At 61.4% G+C, this 17,496-nt stretch overlaps 4 protein-coding genes and 2 non-coding genes across 6 annotated transcripts; 4 read left to right on the forward strand and 2 right to left on the reverse strand.

Moving 5' to 3' along the window:
• Positions 1–5,618: 5,618 nt before the first annotated feature.
• Positions 5,619–6,820, forward strand: LOC131566625 (adenine phosphoribosyltransferase-like). The gene is made up of 5 exons (XM_058817967.1): positions 5,619–5,799; positions 5,921–6,014; positions 6,098–6,244; positions 6,323–6,418; positions 6,507–6,820. The coding sequence occupies exons 1-5, from the start codon at positions 5,677–5,679 to the stop codon at positions 6,632–6,634; spliced, it is 588 nt and encodes a 195-aa protein (XP_058673950.1). The 5' UTR covers positions 5,619–5,676; the 3' UTR covers positions 6,635–6,820.
• Positions 6,821–6,936: 116 nt separating this feature from the next.
• RAB34 (RAB34, member RAS oncogene family) lies at positions 6,937–9,575 on the reverse strand. The gene is made up of 10 exons (XM_058817826.1): positions 9,373–9,575; positions 9,201–9,292; positions 8,409–8,474; positions 8,140–8,241; positions 8,009–8,073; positions 7,881–7,932; positions 7,663–7,744; positions 7,493–7,583; positions 7,296–7,406; positions 6,937–7,208 (listed from the first exon to the last, which is right to left on the reverse strand). The coding sequence occupies exons 1-10, from the start codon at positions 9,424–9,426 to the stop codon at positions 7,141–7,143; spliced, it is 783 nt and encodes a 260-aa protein (XP_058673809.1). The 5' UTR covers positions 9,427–9,575; the 3' UTR covers positions 6,937–7,140.
• A 934-nt stretch (positions 9,576–10,509) lies between these two features.
• On the forward strand, positions 10,510–12,489 carry RPL23A (ribosomal protein L23a). Its single transcript, XM_058817896.1, has 5 exons — positions 10,510–10,614; positions 11,033–11,213; positions 11,436–11,612; positions 11,966–12,035; positions 12,428–12,489. Exons 1-5 carry the CDS (start codon positions 10,590–10,592, stop codon positions 12,440–12,442), a joined length of 468 nt encoding a protein of 155 aa, XP_058673879.1. The 5' UTR covers positions 10,510–10,589; the 3' UTR covers positions 12,443–12,489.
• On the forward strand, positions 11,295–11,365 carry LOC131566700 (small nucleolar RNA Z17). The gene has a single exon (XR_009275575.1). It is a non-coding gene; the product is annotated as a small nucleolar RNA Z17 (small nucleolar RNA).
• LOC131566699 (small nucleolar RNA SNORD42) lies at positions 11,826–11,891 on the forward strand. The gene has a single exon (XR_009275574.1). It is a non-coding gene; the product is annotated as a small nucleolar RNA SNORD42 (small nucleolar RNA).
• Positions 12,490–15,142: 2,653 nt separating the features above from the next.
• Positions 15,143–17,166, reverse strand: TLCD1 (TLC domain containing 1). Its single transcript, XM_058817922.1, has 4 exons — positions 16,929–17,166; positions 16,705–16,787; positions 16,297–16,379; positions 15,143–15,910 (listed from the first exon to the last, which is right to left on the reverse strand). Exons 1-4 carry the CDS (start codon positions 17,123–17,125, stop codon positions 15,515–15,517), a joined length of 759 nt encoding a protein of 252 aa, XP_058673905.1. The 5' UTR covers positions 17,126–17,166; the 3' UTR covers positions 15,143–15,514.
• Positions 17,167–17,496: the final 330 nt, after the last annotated feature.

The following is a 17,496-nucleotide window of genomic DNA, read 5'->3' on the forward strand; positions in this document are numbered from 1 at the left end:
AATGCCTTCCTCCACCCTTGGAATTCCCCCCTGGCCTCATGTGATCCGCTTATTTCAGGGATTTGGGATTGCACTGCACGCTCCTCAGTGTGGGCTTTGCTGTCTGCTTGGCTCCTGGCGCTCCGGCTCTGTCCAATGCTGGTATTTGGTGCTGGTGCAGGAAAATCTTTCCACCACCTCATGAGAATGCTGGGCTGATCCATGCTCCACCCTTGGAAGCATTTGGAGGAGTTGGTGGCCATGCCCTGTTCCCTGCTCCTGGCTATAGGGCCCAGACAGGGTCCCCACCCGCGAGAAAGGGACACAGGCAGCTCTCTGTGCCCCAGCTCTTCCCAGGCACTGTCTGCCTTTGTCCCAGGGCTGGAAAAGTGTCTGCTGTCCCACTCTAAGGAGCCTTGCAGGCATTTGAGGAGCCTTCAGGGAGGGCCAAGCCCCTGTTCCTCCCCAATGAAGGGAGAAGGAGTTGATGCTGGTGTGGGAGCAAGGGAGAGGCAAGGCATTAAGAGGATGAGAGAGAGCTTGGGTGGTGCAGTTCAGAGAACTCCCAGAGAAAATGAGATGCCTGGGGAGCTGGAATTTAGCCCCCTAGCAGGGCAGCTAAAACTGGGGCTCAGCCCTGCTGCCAGCATGTGGCCAAGAGCTGTGTCCCTAATGCCAGGATGATGACATGGACTGAGGGGGGGCAGTGAGGAACAGCTCAAACCCCTGGATCCCCACCCAGCTCTAGGTCTTCCATGATGGGATTTCCCCTGGATGCTGCCCCAGTGCCATCCTTTCCCCCACAGACAAAACCAAGGATGCTTGAGCAGATGTGAATTTATTTCACAGCCAGGACCCGTGCAGGGCTCAGGGAGGACTCAGACCTGCACCTCTCATGCAGGCTCAGCCTCAGTTTTACTTTTCAGCCTCTTCTTTCTGTTCCTCTCCTTCCTCCTCCTCTTCCCGCTGGTGGTGGGGACTGGGGAGGGAGTGGCTGGCACTGGCTCCCTGCCCACTCCCTCCCGTGCTGGGGCATCACTCAGGATGGTGTTAGATGATGGCAGCAGGGCCCAGGGATCAGCAGGGCCAGCAGGACGGCTCCGTGCCCCCTTTTCAGAAGAGCCTTTCTTTTTCAGACCTTTCCCCTTATTCTTATCTTTCTTCCTCTTCCTCTCTTTCTTGCCTGCCCTGGGAGCTGTCTCGGTGTGATGATCCACTGGGAGCTCATGATGATCCCACAGGGGACTCAGGGGGACTCCCCTGGGCCTGGCTGCCCTGTCGATGAGCTCCCCCCCAAACTCATACAGCACCGGCTCTCGGGGCACCGCCACGGCCACCGTGTTGTACGCCCTGCACCTGCCAAAACCCAGGAGGCACCACAGGCTGGGACAAACCCCACAGGGCAAGGGGACAGTCCCCAGGGCAGGGGGGCACTCACCAGACATAGAGATAGGGCTCCACACACTCCTCCCTGTAGGTGAACTCGAAGCAGGGCACCTGGATGACGTTGAAGAAGGCCTGGCCCACCGCGCGCGAGGCCGTGTCGTTCACCCGCCGCAGGCACTGCTTCAACCTGCCCGGGCACAGCCAGCTCAGGGGGTGCCTGTGCCCCTGACACACCAGTGTCCTGTGCCTCTCACACACCACCATGCCAATCTGCTACACCTCCTTACCTGGGGCCCTTCTGGAAATGTGCCTGAACGCTAAGGGTTGTCGCAGACATCTTTTGTGAAAATCTTTTTCTTTAAGATTTCTCCTTCTGAGAAGCTAAGAAGCCTCAGAAACAAGATGTGAACAATGGTTATCTGCTGCTGTGCAATGCAACAGGTGGATCTGTGATTGGTCTCGTGTAGATGTTTGGAATTAGTGACCTCTCTCTCTCTGTCCGAGCCACAGACCTTTGTTTTCATTCCTTTCTATTCTTAGCTTAGCCAGCCTTCTGAGATGAAACTTTTCCTTCTATTCTTTTTAGTATAGTTTTAAGTAATATATATCATAAAATAATAAATCAAGCCTTCTGATAGAGTCAACATTCTCGTCTCTTCCCTCACCTGAAAACCCCTGTGAACTCCATCACAAAGGGTCACTCTGATAAAGTGAACATGGAGGTATACCAGCCCTCTCATTTCCTGCTACTTAGAAAAGCAGGAATTGAACCTACACTAAAGGAATCAAAACCCTCCACACTTCCTTTATGTTACTTTCTAGTAGGGTCAGCTAAACAAACTATGGGGCCCATACCCTGAAAATGATGGTTCAACTCCTTCCCCTGCTCCCCAAGCAAATCTAATCTTCATCATTAGCCTTACTCCTAGGAACAACCATTACTATCTCAAGTAATGAGATTGTGTTACCGAATTACCACCTTGAAATCACACACTCGCCATCCTCCCGTTAATCTCAAACCCATCACCCACGAGCACTGAAGCTGCCACCCCCGGGGGGGTGCCCGGGTGCCCTGGGGCAGTTTGGGGACGCTCACCGGAGGTCGCAGTCGCAGTGGCTGATGGTGTGCCAGCGCAGGTTGCGGTAGCCGTAGCGCGCCGTGAACGGGTGGATGACGTGCTGGCAGTGGTCGTGCTCCCGGCAGCAGCGATCCGTGTCCCGGTGCTCCCCTGCAGGGAAACGGGGCTGCAGGCAGGGCTGGGGCTGGGCTGGGGCTAGGACTGGATTGGGCTGGGGCTGGGCTAGGATCAAGATTGGATTGGGCTGATTTATGCATGGAATGATACTGGGGTAGATAAGGATGGATGGGCTCAGCTGGATCAGCATTTGGATGGGGACAAGGCTGTCGCTGGCTGTGCCAACACCACACTGGGAATGAGATTGGGGTCCTGGACAGGGCCACAAGAGGGTTTAGGCTGGGATCAGGATAGCGACAGGGAGTGGAGCAGTATTGGGATGGGGACTGGGGTAGGTAAGGATGGGTGGGAAGGGCTCAGCTGGATCAGCGCTTGGGTGGGACAAGGCTGTCACTGGCTGTGCCAACACCACACTGGGGATCAGACTGGGGTCCTGGAGCAGTACCACAAGAGGGTTTACGCTGAGATGAGGATAGCAACAGGAAGTGGAGCAGTATTGGGATGGGCTTTGAATATATACTAAAAAATAAATAAAAGGTGAGTAGTCCATTGGCAAAAGAAGATCTGCACTTGTGAACTGAGCCTTCCTTTCCACTCAGTTTCAGCCATAATTCTTAAGTGCAATGTCAGGATCCACCTCTTTGTTGGGCCGAGCAATTTGCAAAGCACGATTCCTCACTGATTTCCTATCTTAAATAATGAAGGTTTTGTAGGGCCAGAAGAGAGGGGAAGAGTGTGAGAAGATATTTTCCTAATGGTCAGCCTTACAGGAGAAGTTTGGATCAAAATATTGGTCAGAAAAACAGGAAGAGATGACAAAACCCTGGGATGGGGACTGGAATGGCAGCAGGATGGACCACAGAGTAGGCTGGGGACAGAGGGTGGATCAAGAGTGGAGCAGCACCAGGAGGAATTGTGATAGGAACTAGGCAGAGGTGAACTGGGATTGGACTGCTGCTTGGGTGGGGGCTGAACTGGACAGACAGGGATTGAACTATCATGGGAACAGGGACTGGAGGAGACCAGTGCTGGGATGGACTGGATTGGGATTGGTGAGGACTGACCTAGTGATGGGTTGGGGATGGGATGGGATGGGATGGAATTGGAAGGGATGGAAAGGATGGGATGGGATGATAGATGTAGCAGCATCCCTGCCGCCCTTACCCAGCTGCTCGTAGCTGTCCGCGTTGCTGCCCGCCCCGCACCACAGCGTCCCGGGGTAGGTGAGCCCGCGGCGGGCGCGGGGCCGTCCCGGCGGGGCCGCTCCGGGGGCAGGCTGCAGCAGGAGGAAGAAGAGGAGGAGGAGGAGGAGGCGGCAGAGCAGCCCCGGGGCGCACATGGCACCGCGCCGCTCGCCGCCGTGGGGCCGCCTTATAGAGCAGCGCAGCCCGCCCACGCGGGGCGGCCCGGCACGGCCCGGCACGGCCCGGCACGGCCCGGCACGGCGCGGGGGGTCCCGCAGAGCCGGGGCGCTGCCGCCGCTCCCGCCGCACGTCCCGCGGGGAAGGGCTCACCCCTGCCGCGGGACCGGCCCCGTTGCTGTGGCAGCCGGTGGGGTGATGTGCCGGGGCCGGTAACGAGCCGGCCACAAACCCCCGCCCCGTGACGCGCCCGCCCCGCACAGCCCCCGGCCCGGAGCGGCCCCCGACGGGAGAACGATGCTCCCTGCATCCCTGTGTCCCTGTGTCCATCCCTGCATCCCTGCGTTCGTCCCTGCGTCCCTGAATCCCTGCATCCCTGTGTCCATCCCTGCATCCCTGCATCCCTGAATCCCTGCATCCCTGCATCCCTGCGTCCCTGCATCCCTGCATCCATCCCTGCATCCCTCCCCGAGGATGCTCTGTGCGGCCCCGGATCCCGGCCCACAGATGCTCCCTGAATCCCCCCGTCCCTTCCCGCGGTGCTCCCCACATCGGCACCTCCCTGTGACCGTGCTCACAGGGGTCTGAGGATGAGGGAAGAGATGAGGATCTGACTAGGTGTTTCAGAAGGCTTGATTTAGTATTTTATGATATATATTATATTAAAACTATACTAAAAGAATAGAAGAAAGGATTTCATCAGAAGGCTAGCTAAGAATAGAAAAGGAAGAAAGATAAAGCTTGTGGCTCAGACTTTCTGTCTGAGCCAGCTGACTGTGATTGGCCATTAATTAGAAACAACCAACATGGGCCAATCACAGATGCACCTGTTGCATTCCACAGCAGCAGATAATCAATGTTTGCATTTTGTTCCCGAGGCCTCTCAGCTTCTCAGGAGAAAAAGTCCTAAGGAAAGGATTTTCCATAAAAGATGCCTGCGACACTTCCCCATGCCCCATGAGTGCATGCTGCATCCTCACATCCCATCCCAGGGTCACTCCCTGTGGCCCTGCACATCCCATCCCACGGATGTGCCTTCCCCAGGCCAGCCCAGAGCCTGTGCCCAGCCGGGCTGGCCGCCCACTCTGCCATTCCCAGAGCACTGCCAGGGCTGTCCCTCCCGGCCAGCTCCTGCCCTTGGGGCCCATTGGCAGTCAGGACACAGCCCTGGCTCAGTGGGACGCTGTGGCAGCCAGCTCCCAGCAGGGCAGGACAGTGCCTGGACACCCCAACGGGGACGTGCGCGGCCTCAAAAAATCCCTGTGCTGCCCAAGACCACCCAAAACTGCAGGAAACCCCCCTGAGCATCCCCCTGGCTGGCTGGCACAGGGTGCCACCCCTCTGTGCCACCCACACTGGGTGCTGGGGACACTCATGTGGTTTACAAACGCCACAGCCTCATTTCTTCCCCGCACAGCCCTGCCTGGCTGGGACAGCAGAGCCAGTGGGGGACATCAGTGGCCCATGGGAAGGGTTCTTGCCTGGCTCTGTGCCAGTGTCCAGCTGGCTGAGGGCGCTGGCCCAGTGCCACAGGGCTGGCCCTGCTCAGCTGTCGCTGTCTGTGACGCCCCTGTGACGCTCCTGCTCGGCTCAGCCCTGCCACCAGCACCAGGTACGGAGCCAGAACGGGAGCCCTGGGCCCTGGGGTGCCACGTGTGGCTGTGGGTGTGGGTGGGGGGCACCAGGTTATGGGGAGGTGGGGAGGTCTCACCCTCCTTCATGCTCAGTGCTTGCAGTGCCTGCAGTCCCCACGCATGGACCTGTGCCACGTCCCTGCCACCCGGGAGAAGGGCTGGTACCTGGCACTGATGGCTCCCAACGTCAAAGGTCCCAACTATGCCTGGCTGGACCCGTCCCGGCTCTACTGCCACCCGCAAGTACCCAGTGCCCGGGGTGGATGGCATCCACGGGGTGCCCGGGGTGGGCTGTACCTCTCCAGGGGCTGCTGGGGTGCCCACGGGGGGCTGCCCACACCCAGCCCCTCCACTCTCCCCCCAGGGCTTGCAGGACTGCGTGGCCGACCTGCTGCAGCCCTTCCAGGGAGATGCCATCGACATGGTGGCCGGCGTCGACGCCATGGGCTTCATCCTGGGTGAGCAGGGCACGGCTCACAGGCGAGCACAGCGTCCCTGTCCCTTGTCCTGGGGGTCCTGACGGTGCTGTGCCCACCTGCAGGCGCTGCAGCCGCTGCCACCCTGCAGAAAGGCTTCCTGGCCATCCGCAAGGCCGGGCACCTGTGCGTGCACACGGAGGCTCAGCCCTACAGCGACTACTCGGGCCAGCAGAAGCTGATGGAGATCCGCACCGATGCCATCACACCAGGTTAGCCAGGGGTGCTGCCCTTCTAGGGGGCTGCAGGGTGGGCATGGAGCACTCAAGCACAGCCTCTCCCCCCTCCAGGCCTGCGCATCCTCCTGGTGGATCAGTGGGTTGAAACTGGGGGCACCATGAGAGCGGCCATCGAACTGGTGGAGCGGCTGGGGGGGGTCGTGGCAGGTAGGAGAGGGCACCCATGGGTGCAGTGGGACACCACTCACTCCCACAGGCTGTGGTGGGCAGCGCTGAGCCCCCTGTGTCCCCACAGGGGTCGCTGCCATCTGCATGGAGAGCAGCGAGGGAGGGAAGTGGATCCAGGAGCGCTACAAGTGCTCCCACTGCGTCCCCCCACGCCTGCAGCCCCGCTTCGACCAGCACCAGCTGGGCTGGGAGTGACGTGGCAGTGTCACCTCGTGTGTCCCCCCGAGAGGGACACATCCCCCCTGGCTCTGCAGGACCGAGATGCTCCTCGGTGGCAATGGAACTCGTCCTCAGTGGCAATGGAACTCGTCCTGAGTGGCAGCCATCCATCCGCCTGCTTGCCTGTGAGCCTGGGGGCTGCACCCGGGGACAGGGACACCCACAGCCACCCCCAGCCCCCTGCCCCCAGCCCCATGCCTTTCTTACAAAGCATAAAAAAAGATTTTATTAAGACAAAAGGGAGCCTGAAGGCATCTCCCCCTGCGAGCAGTACCTGGGTTTGCATAGCTACAGGAGCCACACGGGTGCTCCTGCGTGCCCCAGCGGGGGTGCCCAGGCAGGCCAGGGGTGCCCAGGCAGACCAGGGGTACCCAGGGAGGCCAGGGGTGCCCAGGCAGGCCAGGGATGGCAGGGACATGTCCTCGGGGCCGGCTGGGATCGCCCCTCTTTGGTCCAGAGCACAGAGGGCTTGGGGCTGTCCCTCACTGGCAGCACTTGGGTTTCTTGCGGGGCGTGGACAGGTACAGGTCGCTCTCCTTGCTGCTGATCCCTGAGGGGCAGAGCAAGGAGAAAGGGTGGCTGTGAGGGTGGGGGGACACGGGGGACACCCGGGAGGGGCCGGCCGGGGATTACTCACGCACGGTGTCGCCGATGCTGCGGGCGCCGCTGCCGCGCTCCAGCTCGGCCAGCACGCTGCTCTCAAAGGTCAGCGCCGCCACTCGGAAGAAGAAATCCCGCACGTTCTCCCCTGGCCCACGGGAGGAAGAGACCCCCTGAGTGCCCCCCGAGCTGGCTGATGTGGGATCTGCATTTCCCCACCCCGCTGGGACTCACCAGTGAGCGAGGACACAGCCCAGTACTCGGCCTGCATCTCCTGGGCCACCTTGAGGGCGTCCTTCTCCATCAGGCTGTACTGGGCCGGGGTCTGCCAACCAGGCTGGGTGTGGGTGGGTGACAGGGACAGCCAGGGCACGGCCTGCCCACAGGGAGGGGGACACACTCACGCTCAGATCCTTCTTGGAGCCCACCAGGAAGAGGATCACGTTGGATGGGTCGTTCTCCTTCAGGGCATCAGCCAGCCACTGCCTGTGAAGCCACTGTCACCAGGTGGTGGCCAAGCACTGTCCTTGTGCTCACACAGCACAGCAGCCCCACAGCCCCTCTTTGTCCCTAAGGTCCCCACGCCCATCCCTGTCCCCACCTCTGGCCATGTGTCACCTACCGTGTGTGCTCCAGGGACCCCACGTCGTTGACATCGAAGACAATCACGATGGCTGGGGAGGAAGGAGGGTGAGATGGGGACAGGGACAGGGACAGAGGGTGGGCGGCTGGGCTGCGGGGGGAGCTCACCCTGTGCTCCTCGGTAGTAGGTGGAAGCGATGCACTTGAAACGCTCCTGGCCGGCCGTGTCCCACCTGGGGGGGTGTGGGAGGTGAGGGGGGTCGCAGGGGTGAGTGGGGAGGGGGCTGGCCAACACTCACAGCTGCAGGCTGAAGGGCACCCCCAGCACCTCGAACCGCTCCATCTCGAAATCCACGCCGATGGTCGCCTTGTAGTTCTTGTCAAAAGTGTCCTTGCAAAACCTGGGGGGAGTCAGGGGGTATCAACATCCCCTGACCCCTTGGGGGGCTCAGTGCCCCCCGCCCCCTGGGCCAGAGCTGGGCTCAGCCCAAGGCGCTGCTGCCCTTTGGGAGAGAGGGATCATTTCCCCCCTCTCCATCCCCTCCGAGCCTCCCGGGGCTCCCGTTACCGATTGATCAGGCAGGTTTTCCCCACCGAGAGATCGCCCACCACGATGATCTTGGAGATCTTGAACCTGCAGCGAGGGGGACACGCGGGGGCTCAGCAGGGTGGGGGCACCCCTGAGCCGTCCCCGAGGGGTTTGGGCTGGTCCCATCATCCCATCCCCGCCCGGCCCCCGTGTCCAAAGGGCTCCCCATCCCGGCCCTCCGCGGCTCATCCCGTACCCCCGTGCTCCTCCGGTGTCCCCCCCGCTCCGCATTCCCGCCCCGCCGCAGCTCATCCCAGACGCCCGCGATCCTCCGGTGTCCTCTCGGTGTCCTCCCGCCCCGCATCCCGGTCCTGTCGCTGTTCGCCCCGGATCCCCGTACTCCCCGGTGTCCCCCCGTGTCCCCTCCCGGTTCATCTCGGACCCCCGAGCTCCCCCGGTGTCCCCCCGCTCCGTATCCCGGCCGCTCCGCGGTTCATCCCGGATCCCCGGCGTCCCCCCAGCTCCGTATCCCGAATCCCCGCGCCCTCCCCGCGTTCCTCCGGTGTCCCCCTCCCGGTTCATCCCGGATCCCCGCGTTCCTCCGGTGTCCCCCCCCGGTTCATCCCGGATCCCCGCTCCCGCCCCGCTCTCCCCGTGTCCCCCCCGCTCCGCATTCCAGCGCCGTGACGCAGGGCTCGGCACCGGGCAGCGCCGGCAGCCACGCGGCGCCCACGCCGGGACCCCCAGGGGACCCCCACGCGCGGCTGCGGCCCCGCCGGTCCCTGTCACCCCCCGGGCCCAGAGCGGGGACCCCGAACCCGCGGGACAGACCCCACGGTGCCCGTCCGCTGCTCCTGGCAGGCTCCGGCCACCGTGGGGTGGAAGGCGGGGCGGGCGTGCAGGGCGGCCTCCTTGCGGAAACACTGCGAGGGGACAAAGGGGGACAGCGGGGTGAGCGCGGGGCTCGGCGGGGACAGCCCGGGGTGGCGGGGCCCCCTCTCACCGCGGGCAGCTCGGCGATGACCCGGTCCCTGCGCACCGGGGCCAGCACGTTCATGGTCCGTGGGGGACAGCGGGGATGGGACGAGGGTCAGGCGGGGTCTGGGGACACAGAGAGCAAGGAGTGGCCGTGTCCCCGTGTCACAGATGTCGCCGTGAACAGCACTGTGGATCACTGTTGTCGCCGTGTCCCCATGTGGGGCTGTCCCCTTATCCCACACTTTTCCCTTGTCCCTGTGTCCTGATTCCCCACGTCACCGAGGATGGCTGTCCCCACATCCCTGCCACCTCGAGGTCCTTGTCACCTCCCTGCCACCCCGAGCCCCCTGCCTGTGGCTGTCCCACATCCCGTGTCCCAGCTGTCCCCGTGTCCCACATCCCGAGTGTGCCACCCCAGCGTGTCACTGTCCCCCTGCCACCAGATGTGGCTGTCCCACACGCGTGTCCCAGCTGTCCCCATGTCCCGCCACCCTCACATTCCCGCACACCCGGGTACCACTGTCCCCGCCATCCACCCATCCATCCATCCCCGTGTCCCAGCTGTCCCCACGGCCACCCCAGGCTGTGGCAGTCCCTGCCCCGCAATCTGTCTGTCCCCAAGTGCCACCCAGCCCCATCCCCGTGTCCCACCGCTCCCCGCGTGTCCCCCCCGTCCCGTGCACAGATCCCGCTGTCCCCTCGCCTCATCCCAGTCCAACATCCAGCTCTCCCCGCCTCGTCCCTGTCCCCACGGCGAGGAAATTAAGTGGGGTGTCCCCGTTACCGCCAACCTCCCAGCGTCGGTAGCGGTGCTCGGTGCTTCACGCCCAGTCCCGGAGTAACCGGCGTCCTGGCCCCTCCCACGCCCCCGTTCGGGGCGTGGGAGGGGCCAGGACGCCGGTTACTCCGGGACTGGGCCATTGAGCTGCTACCACCGCGGCGGGACCCCGGTAATCCCCCGCCACCCCGGGGCTCACCCCGGTCCCGCACCGCCACGACGGCGGGAAGGGACAGTAGCGTGCCAGACTACAACTCCCATGATGCCCTACGGCACGCAGGACGATGCTGCGCGTGCGCACAGGAGTCCCTTGGCGAGTACTACCACTACCGACATGCTCAGAATATGTCGCGAGAGTTGGGCCGGAGAGGTGGTGGGGATTCCGTCTTGCTCCCGCGAGATTTGGGGGTATAAGCCCGTGCTGCGCGGAGCGGGAGACCCCTTTCGGCTTCCGCCTGGCCAAGATGGCGCCCAAGGCGAAGAAGGAGGGTGAGGGCGCGGGGCGCTGGGTCTGGGTTGGGGTTCCCGGGCGGCGTGTGGGACCCCGCGGGGTGCTGGTGTATGTGGGGGGGAGCCGGGCTGAACGCAGCGGGGAGTGGCGCAGGGTTGCAGCGCTGTGTTCAGCGCGGGCACGTGGAGGGGGTGGGAGAGGCCTGCCAGGTTGCCTGAGGGAGGTGGGGGGTGTTCCCATCTCGGTGCTAGGAATCCTGCGCGGCCAGGGAATGAGCGCCTTTTCCCGCAAGGAAACGGGAGACTTTTAACTCAGTTGGGCGTTCTGGGGGCTCCTCGTGGTTGGATGAGGGAGCCCGGGCCGCTGGGTGAGGTCCTGCCGGGGAAGCCATGCCCGGCCGGGGAGCGCACCCCGACCCTGCAGAGCCGTGTGGCGCTGACTGAGCTCTCCTCACAGCTGTGCCTCCGAAGACAGAGGCTAAGGCAAAGGCGCTGAAGGCCAAGAAGGCCGTCCTGAAGGGGGTCCACAGCCACAAGAAGAAGAAGATCCGCACGTCGCCCACATTCCGCAGGCCCAAGACGCTGCGGCTGCGGAGGCAGCCCAAGTACCCCCGGAAAAGCGCCCCACGGAGAAACAAGTGAGTGTGGGGAGAGGGCTCTGCCCTGCTCGGGCGTTTGGGGGTGGCAGCAGCCCCGTGAATGGGGACCTGGTGGTTTGGGATGCACGTGATGATTTTATGCGACCAAAGCCTGAGAGTTTGTGATTATAACCTTAGGTGACTGATGCACCCCAAAGAAAGCCCCTGAAATTCAGAGGAGCACCTGCCAGCCCTCTGTTAATCACAGCATCTCTCTTGCAGGCTGGACCATTATGCCATTATCAAGTTCCCTCTGACCACAGAATCAGCGATGAAGAAGATTGAGGACAACAACACTCTGGTGTTCATCGTGGATGTCAAGGCAAACAAGCACCAGATCAAACAGGCTGTCAAGAAGCTGTATGATATCGATGTGGCCAAGGTCAACACGTTGATCAGGTGAGAAGGGGGAGGAGAACAAGTCCCTGCTGGGTGTGAGGTGCTTCATTTTGGCAGAAAATGGGAATACATGTGTGAGATTGAGCAGATGTGGGGTAAAGCTCCACAGCTAAGTGCAGCTTTGGACTGAGCACGTCTTGGTGGAAGTGGGAAATGTTGGCAGAGCAGAGGGTTGGTTTCCTCAGGGAGCACTTCTGGCACCCAGGGAGTCCTGTGCAAATGATGTAAACTTCAATTTCACTGAGTAATGTGATGTTTCCAAAGGAACCACTGATGCACACGGGGGTTGCAGGAATGTGGAGCGGGGGGAGGGAGGAGTTGTCTCTGTCCTGATGCCTCCTCTTCCTCTCTAGGCCTGATGGAGAGAAGAAGGCTTACGTCCGACTGGCTCCTGATTATGATGCGCTGGATGTGGCCAACAAGGTGAGATCTCTTTGATACTTGGAAGGTTTTTTTTTGCACTTTGTCTCGTGTCTCCTCCACTGATTGTTCTTCATGAGGTATTTGTGTGGTGGCACTTGTGTGGCTCTGTAGCCAGACAGGATGTGAGTACTGAGGAGCCACGTTCTCAGTCAGCTCAAGGTGATTGAGGCAGGCAGGAGGCAGAGGTGGTGCACAGTGGAGTAGGGGAATGCACAGCACAAGGATCACTGTGGGATGAGTGTACAAAGTGGATGTGTGAAGCTCTTGGGCAGGTCTGGGAGGAGGAAGCCTTGGAGGACAGGAATCCTGGGGAGATGCAGTGATGTCTGTGGTGGAGGCTCTGCCTTTCTGCCACCATAACATCTGTTTTAACATCCTTTGCTTCTTTCCAGATTGGAATCATCTAAACTGCATCTGCCGGGGACTGTACAGACTAATAAACATTGTGACACCACTGAGGGCTCCTGTGTTCTGTGACAGCACAGCCCCGTGCGAGAGAGAGCACCCAGCAAAGTCCTGGGGCTCCACTTCTTTAAAGGGGCTCCTCCTTCCCTTCCTGCAGTGGGTGGGCAGGGCTGACTGCTCCACCAGAGGGTTTGCAGGGGCACTGCTGCCCTGCTCAGAGGTGTCTGAGATGCTGTCAGCATGAGGGGACACCTAAGTCTCAAATATCTCTGCATTTACCCCCAGGCCTCTTGTGTCTTGCATTTTCTTGCACAGGGTAATTGGGATGTGTTTGTGATCAGTGTTTTTGGTGTCCTACATCGCTTCCTTGTGGAGCAGAGCACAACAAAAACCTGTCAGTGGCTCTGATGTGGCACAGGTGACCTGTCACACCATTTCCCCAGCCTATCAGCTCTCTGCTTATGCTGCAGGTTCACTTGGAGCCCTCCTGCTAATCCAGCAGTGGAGGCTTTGTGGGTTTTTCTGGCACACTCCATGTGCTCGCAGCGTGTGAGTTTCCCTGTGGCTGTTCCTCACGGGGTTCACTGTCCTCAGGGTTGCTTCCAAATGCTGCTGTTGCTGCCTCTGCCTGTTTGGCTATGAGTCTCTAGGTGAAACCAGGTTTTAGTGTTTGGAGTCAGGAGAATGTGGAGCATTGGGTGAGCAGGGAGTGGGGGTGTTATGGAAAAGTCTCCAGGGTACTTGAGCTTAAGTACATACTTAGACTCGACTGAGAAAGATGATGAAAGCCCTGACCAAATATTGATTGGGCTCTTGAATGGTGGGACACCAAGTTCCTCCAGGCCTCTTGTGGAGGGTGGCAGATTCCCAGGACAGTGGGGGATGGAAAGCAGGAGCTGCTCTCGGGTGGAGCTTTGTGCTGGGCTGTGTGGCCCTGGCTTGACACCCCTCACCTGGGCTGGGGGGAGGTGGGCAGGAGGTGCTCACCTGCTGTAAGGGGTTAAAAACTGCCTGGAGGGAGGAGTGCTGCTTCCCTGTGTGCTTCCCTGGCACCACCAACGCTGCTTCTGCCCTGTGGGTGCATGGCAGCAGGGTCCCCTGACCCCCAGGCCACCTTTTTACACACAGTCACCCCAAGAAAGATGTGGGAGAAGTTGCCACTTTTGTAGCAAAGCTGCTGTCAGTGCTGGGCAAGGGTTGGCTCTGGAGAGCCTGGATGTGCTGCAGGCAGAGGCTGGGAGGGATTCCACATCAGCATGACTTGCAGTCAGCCCTGGCCTTGGCTCAGCTCTGCCCAGTGGTGCTGCCCTGGTGCTTCCCTGGCCTCTTGCTCCTGGCTGCCAGCCTGCCTGATCCACAGCTGGGGATGCTCCTGCTGGAACCAGGAGGGGAGCAGCAGCAGCTGCCTCCTTTGGGAGCTGTGTCATGCCTGGCCTTCCACACTGGTTTAAGGACAGGAGAAGTGTGAGCTGGTCTGAGCCTGTGACCTGCTGGGACAGACCTGTGTCTGCTTCAAGTGGAGAGACAAGGGGAAATGTGCAGCAAATAAGGGTGAGGGGAAAATTAACATTTGAGCTTAGTTGTGATTGTAGATGCAGTAATTTAAACTGCAGAGGCCACGAGGCTTCAGCTGCAGCTGGAAGATGCGCACACAGCTGTTGGGATGTGCTGCTGAGAGCAAGGCTGGGCCCTGCCAGGGCTGCTGAGCTCTGCTTTGAGCGAGGAGGGACAAGGAGCAGGTTTGGAGCTGGCATTGATCCCTGCCCACACTGTCCCAGCTATCACATCTCAGTTCCAGCTGCCAGGCTGCTCCTGGCACTGTGTCAGTGCACACCAGGGAGTCCCACCAGGATCCATCCACATCCTGTGGGTGTTTCCCAGCTCTCTGGTGGAAAGGTGATCCCCCCCTGCCTCCCCTTAACCGCTGGCTCATTTCATCCGCAGTTCTGTCTCTGCCTGAGCTGGCAGGTGCTGGGGTGGGTGGGACACATCGTGCCCAGAGCAGGGGCTGGGCAGGAGTGCCTCTGAGCCCTGCTGCTAACTCTGATCCTGCAGCTGTTACCATCAGCTGGATTTGCCTCTCTAGTGCTCCACAAGACCGGCTGGGCCAGTTCTGGGCCAGAGCTGAACCCCCCTTCTGCTCCCACTGCTCTGGGAGAGCTGCTGGAACCACCCTGGTCCTGTGGCTGCAGCAGAGGGCCCAGCACGCTCACAGCACTGCAGCTGCACTGTGCCAGCGAAGACTGCTCCAGGGGGATGCAAGCATGCAGCAATCTTCCAGGAAGAGCCCTTGGCCTCACATGGCTTTTCCATGCCAGCTCCACTTCACGTGGCTGCCGGGTGAGTCACACAGCCCAGCCAGGCTCCTCACTACCAGACTGGAGACAGGCAGGTCAGGCACTGCCACAAGGCTCAGCACCTCTCCTGGTTCCCTTCAACTGTCCCCTGCACAGCCCTGAGTCTCTGGAAGAGCAGGGGAATGAGGAAGAAGAGGGGAACCAACCCATCCACACAAGAAACAGATTTGTGCTCAAGGCTTAACTGGGTTGGCAAGACCCAGCAGGCTGAAATGTCCCTAGAACAAAGCCAGCAGTAGGAATGTGTCTTCTCCCTCCCTGGGAATAGGGCACATCCTTCCCCACAGCCCTGGCCCAGGGGGAGTCCCCAACCTGCTCTGCCCCACAGAAGAGCCAGCCCAGGTGTGCTGCGGCAGCAGTAAATAGACTGATTTTAATGCACATTACACCCAACATCACCACGGGAGGGACTCCTCCCCTCCCTCACAACCCTTCCAGGCATCAGCTGCAAAGCACAGCCACCCCTGGCCCTCCAGCTGCCGGCAGGGAAGCTGGCTTGGGCTGCTTCTCCATTGGCCGTGCCTCTGGCTTCAGCAGCATCCCCGCGGCTCAGCGAAGCTGTTGGGCTGGTCCAGCAGGGAAGCGCGCTTTTATGCAGCAGAGCGGGTGAAGGCAGGGCCTTGGGCCAGGGAGAAAGCCCTAAGGCACATCAGAGCGGCTTTGGAGAGCCCAAAACTTCCAGGAGCCGGAGGCCGGGTCCCCCTCGGCGCGCACGTCTCAGTCTATCAGAAACTTCTCACCGTCTACGTCTCTCCCCGCAGAGCCCTTGCGCAGGGAGGGGAAAAAATCGGAGCGGAGGAGGCGGGAGAAGTACATGAGGATCATGGCATCGAGCAGCAGGAGGTTGGCAGTGAGGAAGGCACCCTGGCCCTGCAGCTCCACGTGGCGGAGGAAGTAGCAGGTGAGGTAAGCCTGGGGCGCCAGGCGGAAGGCGAAGTACACCACCAGGTTGATGTATTTGTTGGCCTCGTAGAGCGCCGGGGAAGGCACGTTGCTCATCTTCAGCAGCATGCGCACCGTCAGGAAGATGTTGCTCACCTCCACCAGCAGCAGCAGCACCGCTGCCACCAGGAAGCGGCCTGTGATGATGAGCGAGACGAAGGCAGAGATGGCCTGGGACACAAACACACACACAGAGAACAGGGTCAGCTCGCCGTGCCCTGGGGAAAGCGAGTCCCTTGCCCTCAGTGAGAGCACACAGTTCCCCCCACCGAGATCCCAGCAGGCACCTGAGAGCTTAGAGAAAACCAGATCCCCCAGGACCAGTTACACCTCCCCGTGCTGGGTTGAGCCTCCAGCTCTTCCCCCTCCCAGCTCCCAGCCTGTCTGGCTCCAGGCGCTCGGAGCCGATGCTGGCAGGCGTCCTGCCCTCGCCTTGTTGGTGCAGAGCCTACCTGGCAGCCAGGGTGAGGCAGACACAAGGGCTCCAGCTTGCCCATGAAACCTGGGTGGGCTGAGCCCTGGGGTGTGTGGAACCCCCCCGTGCTGGTTATACTCACCATGGCATGGTGCACCAGGTACTCCCAAGAGGAGCGGGACTGATGGTTGAAGATTATGTCAAGGGTGTCGTGGATGAAATAGCCTGTGGGATGAAGGAGAGCGTTCAGAAGGTCTGGCTTGTGCATCGTGAGCCACTGTGGAAAGGAGCAGCAGCGAGGAGGAGGAGGGTGGTGTGACTGTTCTTCAGGTGTCAGAAACATCTCCACCCCATCTGGCTATGGAGACACGGCCATTCCCTGGGGGTTGGCAGCCTGTGGGCTCCACGCTGTGATTAAGGCAGGAGGCATGGAGCTGCCCAGCCCTTGAGCCAGTGGCTCGTCCCGAGCCAGCATACCGGGCGAAGCTGAGCAGGGAGTGGGCAAAGTCCGGCGGGGTGGCTGCGGCCACTGCCCTGCCAGGCTCCTTACCTGAGGAAAAGCACACCAGCAGGTGCCCTGAGACGCTGTAGCCGTCCTGGATGTCGGAGAGCAGCTCCGGAGAGTGCCAGAGGCTGCGAGTGAGGAGAGCAGGAAGCGGGTCAGCCTAGGCTCCGGGACGGGGAACACCGGGACCCCCTACCCCCTGCCCACTCCCCAGGAGCGCCCGGCTCGCACCGTGTGCAGCGTGCCCGCCGCTCCCCGCGCTGCCCTACCTGAAGAGGGCCCATAGCCCCGCCAGCACGGAGTGTGCGAAAGAGACGAGGAGATTCCTCCAGCGCCAGACGCGGCCGGGACGGCTCCTTACGGCGGCGGGCTGTGGCACGGCCAGGGCCAGGCGGCGCAGAGCCGCGAAGATCGCCACGCTGCCGCCCACCAGCGCCGCCGAGGCCGCCCGCCAGCCCGGGCCCATCGCGCCCAGTCCCGGCGGCGCGCGGCCGCGGGGCCACGCCCCATCCCCGACCACACCTTCGCTCCGGACACGCCCCCCGCATGCGCCAGCGGGGCCACGCCTTCCCATTGGGCACTCCCCCCCGCACTGGCCACGCCCCCTGCGTGCGCGCCTGCGCGGGGTTGGCTGCCGCTGAGGGGGCGTGGCTGCGGCTTTCATTGATAAGGGCGCGGTGGCCACGCCCCCCGGCCGTGTCTGTGTGTGTGTGTGTGTGTGTGTGTATGTGTCTGTGTGTGTGTGTGTGTGTCTGTGTGTGTGTGTGTGTGTGTCTGTGTGTGTGTGTGTGTTTGTGTGTGTGTGTCTGTGTGTGTGTGTTTGTGTGTGTGTGTCTC

This window comes from Ammospiza caudacuta, chromosome 20 (assembly GCF_027887145.1).
Source record: "Ammospiza caudacuta isolate bAmmCau1 chromosome 20, bAmmCau1.pri, whole genome shotgun sequence".
In the NCBI taxonomy this organism is placed as follows: domain Eukaryota; kingdom Metazoa; phylum Chordata; class Aves; order Passeriformes; family Passerellidae; genus Ammospiza; species Ammospiza caudacuta.

Bases quoted from the DNA above. Each gene is read 5' to 3' on its own strand.
- RPL23A (XM_058817896.1), top strand. From the start codon at position 10,590: ATGGCGCCCAAGGCGAAGAAGGAGG. The intron at 11,214-11,435 runs GTGAGTGTGGGG...TCTCTCTTGCAG, and splicing joins AGCGCCCCACGGAGAAACAA to GCTGGACCATTATGCCATTA. The intron at 11,613-11,965 runs GTGAGAAGGGGG...CTTCCTCTCTAG, and splicing joins AAGGTCAACACGTTGATCAG to GCCTGATGGAGAGAAGAAGG.
- TLCD1 (XM_058817922.1), bottom strand. From the start codon at position 17,125: ATGGGCCCGGGCTGGCGGGCGGCCTCGGCGGCGCTGGTGGGCGGCAGC. The intron at 16,788-16,928 runs GTAGGGCAGCGC...CCTCACTCGCAG, and splicing joins GGGCTATGGGCCCTCTTCAG to CCTCTGGCACTCTCCGGAGC. The intron at 15,911-16,296 runs GTGAGTATAACC...TTTGTGTCCCAG, and splicing joins ACCTGGTGCACCATGCCATG to GCCATCTCTGCCTTCGTCTC.
- LOC131566625 (XM_058817967.1), top strand. From the start codon at position 5,677: ATGGACCTGTGCCACGTCCCTGCCACCCGGGAGAAGGGCTGGTACCTG. The intron at 6,015-6,097 runs GTGAGCAGGGCA...GCCCACCTGCAG, and splicing joins CGCCATGGGCTTCATCCTGG to GCGCTGCAGCCGCTGCCACC. The intron at 6,419-6,506 runs GTAGGAGAGGGC...GTGTCCCCACAG, and splicing joins GCTGGGGGGGGTCGTGGCAG to GGGTCGCTGCCATCTGCATG.
- RAB34 (XM_058817826.1), bottom strand. From the start codon at position 9,426: ATGAACGTGCTGGCCCCGGTGCGCAGGGACCGGGTCATCGCCGAGCTG. The intron at 7,584-7,662 runs GTGAGTGTGTCC...CCTGGTTGGCAG, and splicing joins GCTCCAAGAAGGATCTGAGC to ACCCCGGCCCAGTACAGCCT. The intron at 7,209-7,295 runs GTGAGTAATCCC...TCTGCCCCTCAG, and splicing joins CAGCATCGGCGACACCGTGC to GGATCAGCAGCAAGGAGAGC.